Here is an 11,360-nt window from a genome sequence, read left to right as displayed (position 1 = left end):
CTCCGTTCAGATGAGCACGTGGAAGCAAATGCCAACGCTGCAAATGTCGTCCGTGACATTAATATTCCACGCAGGTTTTCACTTAAAACTATAGCAGCTGAAATGGCTGACAATTCAGAAGATCTGTTTGAAAACAACAGCGGGCTTGCAAGAACAAATGGACATCAGTGTGGACATTGGCTATCTGGCACTGGTTTGGAGACACAAGGGTGGAATGCTGCCCATCAGAAGGTCATTTTTGGTGAATCTACACATCGTATACCTTTTCCCAAATTTGGGGAACAACTTCCTAAAAGAGACAATACTAACTATCCGACCAAGTTGCTGAAAGAAGAATTCCAGAAGTCAGTCCGCAATGATTGGGATTTGTTAGCGGGTAATGCAGAAAAATCTGGCTTTTTATCCAGAGATAAACTAAATCACCTAAAAGAAGGTGCAAAAGTGGTGACCTCTTTAGATGAATCGCATACTGGTTTAGTTCCAGTTAAAAAAAGTGGGCGACATTTTGATCAAGAATTTTATGAAGACTCCAGCTATGCCAATGTATGGAGTGGGTGGCCTACAACAGCATACAGTGAAAAAGCAGAATCTCAAAGCAAAACCGTACGTAAGGACTTGAGAATCCATTATAGTGAAGGTGCCACATTCCCAGTTAATCCTTTTTCCATGATGGTGAAAGCTAAGCTAATGACCCTTGATAGCAAAGAGCAACTGCAAAAAGAAGAAGAACCACCACCGACTGTTTTAAATCAAACGTTACTGAGGCAAGGAAATCAGAAGTTCTGCAAAATCAATGTAGCCTCTGAATACGACGGCAAAATCAAAGCCTTGCAAAAGTACCTGAAAAACTCTGAGCATTTCCAAAAAACAGTACATGATCTTCCAAATGAAAATCTAGCTCTCAAGAGCAACGTGGAACCTCTTACTCTTACCATACAGTCTTTGAAAGAGAAACTACCAACATGTAGTAGGCAACCTAGGGACTCAGCGGAAGAAACGAAAAGTGTGCAAATGCTGTTGGGTAAATCACAAGAAGATGACAACAAATGTATTCAGGAAGCAAATAACTTCTTAAGAAAATGTAAAGAACTCCAAAACCAGAACAACACCCTGGAGGAAGAGAGGAATCAACTCCACAATGGAAACCAACGTTCAAAACAGACACAACATGGTTTTCAAATGAGGAACCAGAAAGTAGACGAACTGAAGAAAGCTGTTACCTGTAGACGAGAAGGGCTCAACGCACTGCTAGAGTTCTTGCCCAGGGAACAGTTCAAGCTACAGGAAACAAATCAAAACCTTAAGATGGAAATATTGCATCTTACAAGAGAAGACAGTTCCCTAGAGCAAGAGCTTGACAGAAATTGCAGTAGGAGGCAACAAATCCAAGAAAAAGAAACGGCAGCAAAATCTGACCTGGAAACTCCTCTTCACTTCATGCCAACACTGGAAGACAAAAAACTTAACCTTGAAGGGACCCTGCAGGAATGTTCTGGTACCGCACAGGTGCTGCAGAAGGACTTTGAGCAACTCCAGTCAGACAAAGCTTATACAGAAGATCCACTCATGACTGAACTCAGAAACGTCAAAGCAGATACTGACCTTTTAGGATCAAACTTCACCAGAATAAGTGGAGAATACAACAGGCTATCAATAGAAATAACAAACATCATGGAGGAAATTCAGGTAATCCAGAAAAAACTGCAGGAATATGGACAAGACATTTCCCAATATGAAAGTGACATAGGAAAACTGACCGAAGAACATTTACTATTAAAAAATCAACTGCAGACTCCTGGATTTGAGAGAGATGAAGTACAGCCGGAATTGCACCGTTTGCAGGAGGACATTTCTCTGCAATGCCAAGATACAGCTCTGAGTCTGTGAGCAAACGAATCCTGGTTACTTTGAATATTCCACCTGAATTTGTACTGAAATGTCTGTCCTAAGCCTAAAGCCTTGGAATATGATGCACACGGTCTGAGCTTCATTTGGAAACATCTCATGAGCTGATTTTTTTTGCAGGCAATTCCCCATAATCTACAACAGTTTATTGCTTCAAATAAATCCTAATAAACCGTTTTGTTTTGTAAAACATTTACAATTCTGATGTCCCCTCATCTCCATGGTTTTGTTATGCTCCACAAAGAACTGCCTGGGTTCAGAAGCGTGGGCAGAGACGGGGAGGCACAAGCCTTGCAGGCCCTGAGAGCCTCACCCTCCAGCCTCCCGCCGGGCGGCTCTCTGGGCACCACTCAGCCCGGCCTGACCCGGCCGAGAGAAGAGAGGAGATGTGAGAGAACCTGAGAGGCATCTGCCTGAGCCTGATGGTGAAGAATTCCTTGTGAGAGGAATGGCTGCAGATGCCAAGGTCTGTGAAGAAGGAGGGGAAGGAGTAAAGTTCCTCCTGCCCGAGATTCCCCTACAGCCACTGGAGGACCCCACATCAGGGCAGGCAGATGCCCAAAGGAGGCCGTGGTCTCTGGAGAGCCCGTGCTGGCGTAGCCTGTTCCTGAGGGACTGTACCTTGTGGAAAAGACCCATGCTGCAGCAGTTCGTGAAGGACTGTAGACCATGGGAGGGACTCTCTGCTGGAGCAGTGGGGGAAGGTGAGCAGTTCTTCCCCCAAGTAGGAAGGAGCGGCGTAAAGCGACAAGTAATGAATGGACCATAACCCCCATTCCCACACAAAGTCAATAAAGATATTAAATTGGCAAATACTTCGGCTACTGACTAGATGGTCAATATGTAAAGAAGTTCTAAATTCCGCCATCAGTCAAAGGTACTGCCAAGAAGCCAAGGGACACCATTATCATTTGTATTACAACTTTCAGTATTTCCACCCTCTAAGTGAATGAAAAATTTCCTGAAAGACAGAGGAAAATAGAAGAGGAAGAACTACAAAAAGAGAACAGACAGAAGGACATGAAGAAAAACTTCAGAGCACAAGTGAACAACATGGCAAACGCTCTCGATAATCTCTACGAAGATGACGCTAAGGTACCTCAGGTCAGCACCCCTACCATTACCCAGACCAGTCCTCCCCAGGCTGTTCAGCCCCCTGAGCTGGAAGACAGGGACAGAGAGCAGAATAAAGCCACCATAATCCAGGAGGAAGCAGTTAACAACCTGGAACAAACACAGATCTATGGGGCCACATGGGATCCACCCAAGAGTACTGAGGGAGCTGGTGCAGGAGATTGCCAAGACACTCTCTGTCATTTATCAGCAGACCTGGTTGACAGGGGAGGTCCCAGACAACTGGAGGCTTGCCAACGTGACACCCATCTACAAGAAGGCCTGAAGGAGGGTCTGGGGCACTACAGGCCTGTCAGCCTGAACTTGGTACTGGGGAACATTATGGAGCGGTTCATCTTGAGTGCGCTCACCAGGCATGGCAGGACAACCAGGACATCAGGTCCAGCCAGCAGGGGTTCATGAAGGGCAGGCCCTGCTCCACCAACCTTATTTCTTTCCATGATCAGCTGACCTGCCTACTGGATGAAGGAAACGCTGAGGATTTTATCTACCTGGACTTTAGTAAAGCCCTTGACAGTGTCTCCCACAGCTGGTGGCTCATGGCTTAGACAGGTGTACTCCTCCCTGGGTGCTGGTACTGGTTGGATGGCCGAGTCCAGAGAGTTGTGGTGAATGGAGTTAAATCCAGTTGGCGGCTGGTCACAGGCCCAGGCCCAGGGCTCTCTTTTGGAGCCACTCTTGTTTAATATCTTTATCAATGATCTGGATATGGGGATTCATTGCTCCTTCAGTAGGTTTGCAGATGACTCTAAACTGGGCAGGGGTGTCAATCTGCTCGAGGGTAGGAGGGCTCTGCAGAGGCATCTGGACAGGCTGGATTGATAGGCCAAGGTCAAGTGTATGAAGTTTAACAAGGCCAAGTGCTGGGTCCTGCACTTCACTCACAGCAATCCCATGCAATGCCACGGGCTTGGGGAAGAGTCACTGGTAATCTGTCTGGCAGAAAAGGACCTGGAAGTACTGGCTGACAGCCGCCTGAACAGGAGCCAGCAGTGTGCCCAGCTGGCCAAGAAGGCCAACAGCATCCTGGCGTGTATCAGGAACAGCATGGCCAGCAGGAGTAGGGAAATGGTCGTCCCCTGTTCTCGGCACTGGTGAGGCTGCACCTCAAACACCGTGTTCAGTTTTGGGCCCCTCAGTACAAGAAGGACATTGAGTTGCTGGAGCGCGTCCAGAGAAGGGCAACCAAGCTGGTGAAGGGTCTCGAGGACAAGACTTATGAGGAGCAGCTGAAGGAACTGGGATTGTTTAGTCTGCAGAGGAAGAGGCTGAGGGGAGACCTTCTTGCTCTCTATAGCTACCTGAAAGGAGGTTGCAGTGAGGTGGGTGTTGGCCTCTTCTCCCAAGTAACCAACAACAGGCTGTTAAGAAATGGCCTCATGTTGCCTCAGGGCAGGTTTAGATTGGATATTAGGAAAAATTTCTTTTCTGAAAGAGCGGTCACACATTGGAACAGGCTGCCCAGGGAAGCAGTGGAGTCACCATCCAGGGAGGTGTTCAAAAAACGTGTACAGGTGGCACTTGGGGACATGCTTTAGTAGGCATGGTGGTGTTGGGTTGACGGTTGGACTTGATGATCTTGGAGGTCTTTTCCAACCTTAAAGATTCCAGAAGTCTATGATTCTATCATCACCTAAGACAAGGTATAAACAAAGAAAGAAGAAATTCTCTTGGAGGTCTTTGGATAAAGAAAGCATCCAAAGTCTTGTAGAAATATTTCAAAATATAGTTGGGTCCTGTTGATTCCAAGGGAAGGGGTTTTATGCTTCAACACAGGCTGGAAGACCTGACCAACAGCTCTTGGCTTTATTTTCATCTTCATTCGTGCCAAGAAATCCAGTCTGGAATTTCTTTAACAAACAATTATCCTTTGAACAGCAGCAAGAATATCATTTCATGAATATTTTACAGTCATAGAATAAATCTTTCATAAAAATGAATAAAGGTATTTTGCCCTTACATAATCATTCGGGTAAATAAATGCTGGTGTATTTTTTTTTTAATTTTTATCATAAATTACCTATGATTTACATGAACAAATTTTTTTGGATCACCTTGAAAAACCTGACAGACATTATTAACATGGAGGTAAGGTGTACTTTTAGGATCACAGTTCCATCTGAGAAGAAGCTGATTTGAAAGACAGATCAGATTTGTTAGGAACCTTCCATGTACACAAAGTGAAATTAAGCTGCTCTTGGGGAATACACACGTCAGCAAATCGAGCAAGAGTGGTAAATAGAGGCTGGTAAATAGAGATGGCTCCTCCCTTCCTCACAGCCTGCTTGCAGTCTGGTTCTGAACAATGCTTGCTACTGGTCATTTTGAGAAGGTCATCCAAACTAAAAATGACGTATTTTTACCACAGTTCTTACACAAAATACTAGTTGAAGTAAAGCACAAGTCGTAATTCTACTAAAGGCAACCAATGGCCTTGGTTTCACTGGGGGACACATGTCACTCGCTTGCTTGATACATACACTGATCCTCACTTTAACACAGAGGCACTTTCTGCCACTGCAGTACAGAGTCAATTGGCAACCCAAATTGCTCATGAGGAAGTACCTTCTCTAAAAGTACATTTCAAAAGTCCACTTCAGCAATAAGATGACAACTTACATACAAAAACAGCCTTGGACTTAAGGAATGAATGACCTTAAATTACTTACTATAGCTTTATATGTTGAAACCAAATATTGCATTGCCAGTACATAGAAAGATCCAATTGCCCTGTATACTTGAATTCCACTTTTCACATTTTTATTTGCTTTCTTGGCAGCTTACGGTCTAAAAAGTGTAGCTCCTGCACCTAGCAGAATGTCAGCTGTGCAGTCTTGTAGTTCTTTACATTTAATGATCTGAAACGTTAATGAAGAGAAACTTCTTAGAGCATTGTCAAATATCACTGTACAAATTACAAGACTTTTTCTAAAGATGAAAATCTGTGCTACACCCAGTCCCGTAATCACATTTCATGCCTTGAAGCACATTAAGTCATATTTATTTCAACAGAGTTGAGTGAGAGAAAAATATTCATGTTACTGACGGAGTTCGTAAAATAATACACTTAACTGTTCTACATGCAATCTTAGACACCTGCATTTGAAAGTATTTCTCTAAAGAACTCTAACGACCGCAGTCTTCATTTTCTGCTTGAATTACAACAGAGCCAAAACCAGAACATAGATTTGTTTCAACAGAAGGCTTTTAGCCTAGCAAGATAAAAATTAAAGAGTTATGTGCTTGGCTACCTAGAGGCATACATTGCATACTATTAATCTCCTCTAACATTGCACAGTGACGTGTTGGTAGTCAGGAATCCAGTCTGAGTGCCATTGTTCCAAAAGCTTCATGGTTACCTAATATTATGTGTGCCGGCAGAGGGAGCCAAGTTTGGTCCTTAAACATAACAGAAAACAAAACCAGACTTTGGTTTCAACAGGAACATTCCTAGTCTTTGGACATTTATCCAGTCAGAAAAGAATTTAAAATGGTATTTTTTCAGCGACATCTGTATAGCATGATTTTGAAGGTCTCCATGATACGCAGAGCCTTATAAGGTAACCTGAATTGACAGAAGAGAGTAGGAATAAATTCTGAAAGCCCAGTTCCTCATACGTTTCTTCTCCTTCTGTTAAAAGTTTGTTCCTTCCTTTCTTCCGGTATTGTAGACAGGAATAAACAGCTGTGCTAGTGACTTCTGGGAGACAGCATACCTGACACATGAACTCAAATGAAAGGAGCTTACCTTGTGGCATTTAAAGTTATTATGCTTGTAACAGGTCTGCTTTTTGGCCCAGGAGGAGGACGAAAAATCTGTTGTTCTTTAGTGCTGGCCTCAGCCTTAGATTTTTTAATTACATAGGGGTCAGCGGAGTGGCTTGGGTAAGGATCAAATGTGCCTCCTTTCATGCCCCCTGGCTGGAAGAAAAAGAGCTTTTCCAAGTGCCAATCTACAATATAACTGAGTTAATTACAAGAGTTTTCATGCAAAAGCAAGGAAGAATACTGAATAGTAGACTGCGTCATAGTATGCAAAAAAGAACCCAAAGAAAAAGTGTGTTCCTTAAATTTGCAATGGAACCTTTAGGGAAATCTTTAGCCGTTATTTGGATCAATTCTTAGTTTCAAATGTTCTTTCCTAAGTCTGGAATTTAAGGAAAGGATCCTACCAATGTGACAGAAAAAGTAAAAACATAACTCGCTAAAATGCCCTGTTAGATCTTTGTCTCGCTAGGCCCAGAGGAATTTGCAGCTTCAGAAATGAGAGGAGTGACTGACGGAGTGCCAACTAGCAGAGCATTTCACTTGCTACAGTAATCTAGTCTTACTGACTTCTATTGCATAACCCTCTGCTTGGTATCTTTTTGTGGTCTGGGCAGTCAGTTAACAATATGCTATGTATCTGTGGTCTCCAGTACCTGTAGGACAAACTGACCTTTTTAGCAGGAGAACTTGGTTTGAAAGGTGGTACCACCACTGGCTTCACTGGAGGTGTTTTCTTCAGAGGTGGCAAAACTTTGTCACTAAAGTAGGGATTCCTGTCAAAGTACTGCTGGGGATACAGATTTAACTTGAAAGGCCCTCCTTTGACCAACCGTTTATGTTCCTCTTGCGCTTTCTGCAAAACAAATCAGTTGAAAGAATCAAGCTTCAGCATTTGTACTGTAGGTCACCCTAAGAGAAAAATGGAAAGCACTTAAATTCAGTCTTGGAGAATGTTCATCCAAACTTTCTTTACTCTTGTTTGATGATCAAGGTAGTTTGCATACCCGCCCTGTATCATAGAATCATTAAGGTTGGAAAAGACCTCCAAGACCTATGAAGGAACATTAGATTCACTGACCAGGAAGCCCCACAATCAACGTGAACGCATGGTAGGAAAATGTCTCAAAGAAAACGTCATCAATGAACAATTCCTAAATCTTTCTTACACAGGACGGTCGTGTATTGGTTTCCATCCCTGCACTGCGTAAAGAAACAGTAGTGATTTCCAGCTAAAGGAAACACCACTGGGAACAAAAAGTTCACGTAAATTGTAATAAGTGGGCATAACCCTCCCACAGAATAAGGACAAACAGTTTTACCTTTGCATTTATTCTTTCGAGTTCATACCCATCAGGTTCATGCGGGTATCGTTCACCTATGGTAAGGTTTGCGTAACTGGAAGAACAAAACAAATTACTTAGGTGCCCAAAACTCCAGAAACATTTAATAAAATACTCTGCCAGAAGCAATATCGTCAAGTTACCCATATGCACTTCCTTTCTTTCCGGGATTAGTATAAAAATTCTTTCCAGGAGGAACGACTCTTTCTCTGTCTTTCATTTGTGGACTGAAGTACGCATACGACCCTCCTATGGTTCCGTAATAGCTGCCAAGTCCACATCTAAACAGAGCACACCAACACATTCATTAATGCTTTGCAAATACTGCAGGCTTTCCAGATCTAGTGTGCTTATCATCTAGGGTACAACATGTACATCTCAAGAGTCACATACCAAACCAGATCGCAACCACTCTGCGTGGATCTACTGCTGCAGCCATTCCGCGCACAGAAGAAACAGCAAGAGAGCGGCTGAGACAACCTGCTGAGGTAACCTGCCTTGCCTGTACTGTCTGCAGTTCTGGTGGGGAGAGAGTAAAGCCTCTCAATGCGTTCCTCCTTAAAAGGGCCGTGAATGAAGACGGACAGGAAGAGGATGCCCAGATAGCATTGGTCATCTTTGCACAGAACGCTAACCTGCCTGTTCATTGCCCTCCCTTGAGTCAGGGACTTCATCAACCCATATCTAGGGAAAAAAAAGGGCAAATGGATAAACGTTTATCTTGCTCTCTCCTAGCCCTTAAGTGCTTTATTTCATACTCCTTCCAGGTCACTGCTGTGTGTAGGCTTTTTGTATGCCCCGAACAAAATAACAGGAATTCAGAAGTCCTACCACAAGAATAAGGGCACGAGCTGGTGCACCCACAGCCAGCGAGTGCATTTGTGGAGGCTGTACATGGAGGAGAGCACGCTAGCAGCTCTTTGTGGCAAGCAAGACACCCACTGCTGGACTCAGAACCCAGAATGTGAGGGAACAGGACTCTCACTGACCGACAGGGACTCGAAATAAGTGCCTAGGTGTTTCTAACAGCTAAAGCCTTAGAAATACTTTGGGCTATGAAGTCAAGTTGGAGCTGAAAGAAAGGTGTGAACATGGAGCTCACGCCGTGAGCACACGTGTATCCAACAGAAAGCCTCCGCACCATATCTTACATGCCTATTACAAGCTGAGGTGTTCCTGTAACATACAGCTGAACATAGCTAATCCTTGCATCCCAAAAGATAGGTCTATAAAATAAACAAGAGGTGACTCTCCTAACTTTCCAAAAGCAAAGCTTGGAGAAAGCTAGGACTAAATATAACTATGAGACTGTAAGCTAAAAGCTGAAGGGTTTAAGAGAGCTGTTTACAGAAAAAAAAAGAAAAAAAAAACGGAGTTAAGAGCAAGCATCAGGACCTGATTTCTACCTCTGTTCAGCCTACTCTGTGTCGCTGCTCAACATGCTTCGCTCAACGGACCAACACTACATTTGACAGAACAACAGTACTGTACTCTCATTATGGCGTTTATAAGAATCTGTGGAAACCATCTTTAGCGCACAGAAAAGAAAAAAAAAGGTCAATTTAGAACGATTTAACAGCACTTACAGCAAGTTCTCTCCGTTACTGGGACGGAATGCTGGGCCCAAATTTTTCTTTGACTCTGCCAACCTATAGCGTCTCCTTAGCTGAACAGGGTCTGCGTAGGCTTCCCCATCAAAAATCCTCACAAAATGAGACTCAAAATAACCAGCCTGCAGAGCCGACAGTGTTTTGGTCCCCCCAGGTAACATCTGCCTGTTCTTGCCTGCAGCTTCGTTAAAAGGACCTTTAAAAAAGAAAGTGCTGTCAAGAACTGGTCACTCTTAGTGCTTCTCTTAGTCTGCATCAAAAAACTAAGGGCTGGATCTGGGTGGCTCAAAGAATGTGCTACACAGCACTTAACTTGTAAATCCTGCTTGTAAATGGGTCTGTCTGAAAGACAGCGCCATGAGAAAGTATTCACAGCACCGAGTTCCAGTTTTCTAACCCCTGCCCTTGCTTTCCAGGAAAGGGAGAGAGATGGCTTACTCCAGACCACAATGCAGAGCTAGAGACGATGCCTGTTTCTGTACCACCAGCAGCACTTTGCAGGAGCATCCCCTCTCTCACTCACTCCAGACCAGGCAGAATAGCTTAAGTGCCTCCAGTTGCGTTTTGAATCCCCAGCAGCTTGATGGGGTACAAGCGTATCCCCCGGGCTCTGGTGGACACGTTCACCACTGACACAACACCACAGCACAAGTGTCTCCATTGAGAAGCCACGATTATTTTGCATTATCGCTTCAAAGCAGCTACTGAGGGTAGACCTCTGGAACCTCATTAATTCCAAAAACTGCCTTTCTCAAAGAGTATTGCCATTAAACCACAAGTAAAGGCGAACATTCTTGAAAAAGACAGGATGAGGAATCTCACGCGTGTCAGTCAGATCGGATCAGAAACACATCTGCAACACTAATTTAAAAAGAATTTGCCTGCAAAGAATACGCAGGAAACAGCAGTTCCCTCTAACAAAAAGAACACTACATTAGAAAACAGGACTTCTGCAGTAGATGGAAACTAGAGGTGGTCCCCATCACCAAATACTGATGACAATTCCATGTACGTACGCATATAGTGGGACACATATTTATCTCCAATGGAAACATAATCCATTTCCCTGAAGAGGCCAATCCTCTCCATATCACTTTTCCCTTCCACAGGCATGGCTGGATCTGTGTGACCAGGCACTGCCCTAAAAGGCTTCAAGTATCCTTGCTTCTTTTTCCACTGAAAAAGTCGAGAGGCACTCCACACCTGTAAACAAAAAGTTTACTTAAGTAAAATGCAAGATGTTTGGATTAAAAATATTACCAATAAATGTAACCTGAAGAAAGCCATCTACAATATGACTGACAGCTTTGGTGCTTGGAGGACAGAGGCTCTATGTGGGATTGAGATACCGTTATATCTCCTCCCTTAAACATATTCAAAACACAAGCAGAGAGAGAAAATCAAATGCATTTGGAATACAGCTGGTGCAGCAACTCTTCCTGAGTGTACATCGTTTGGGTCAAAATTTATAACAGGTATATTCAGAGTGCTGAGACAAGAGGTTGTGGTGGTGTTGTGGTTTAGCCTGAATCACCACACAGTTTCTCATGCACTGTCCCTCTCCCCAGCAAAATGGGGGAAGAGAACTGGGAAGAAAGGAAAA

General features: G+C 43.7%; 1 protein-coding gene across 1 annotated transcript; it reads right to left on the bottom strand.

Moving 5' to 3' along the window:
* Positions 1-5,848: 5,848 nt before the first annotated feature.
* Positions 5,849-10,870, bottom strand: CFAP96 (cilia and flagella associated protein 96). The gene is made up of 7 exons (XM_086747671.1): positions 10,774-10,870; positions 9,734-9,953; positions 8,291-8,428; positions 8,127-8,202; positions 7,478-7,660; positions 6,788-6,960; positions 5,849-5,897 (listed from the first exon to the last, which is right to left on the bottom strand). The coding sequence occupies exons 1-7, from the start codon at positions 10,868-10,870 to the stop codon at positions 5,849-5,851; spliced, it is 936 nt and encodes a 311-aa protein (XP_086603797.1).
* Positions 10,871-11,360: the final 490 nt, after the last annotated feature.

Source organism: Chlamydotis macqueenii, chromosome 4 (genome assembly GCF_036417535.1).
Source record: "Chlamydotis macqueenii isolate bChlMac1 chromosome 4, bChlMac1.mat, whole genome shotgun sequence".
Lineage (NCBI taxonomy): Eukaryota > Metazoa > Chordata > Aves > Otidiformes > Otididae > Chlamydotis > Chlamydotis macqueenii.
This window is presented reverse-complemented; position numbering and strand designations above follow the sequence as displayed.

Bases quoted from the DNA above. Each gene is read 5' to 3' on its own strand.
- CFAP96 (XM_086747671.1), bottom strand. From the start codon at position 10,870: ATGCCTGTGGAAGGGAAAAGTGATATGGAGAGGATTGGCCTCTTCAGG. The intron at 8,203-8,290 runs GTAACTTGACGA...TTGTTCTTCCAG, and splicing joins AAGAAAGGAAGTGCATATGG to TTACGCAAACCTTACCATAG. The intron at 7,661-8,126 runs GTAAAACTGTTT...TTTGTTTTGCAG, and splicing joins TCGAAAGAATAAATGCAAAG to AAAGCGCAAGAGGAACATAA.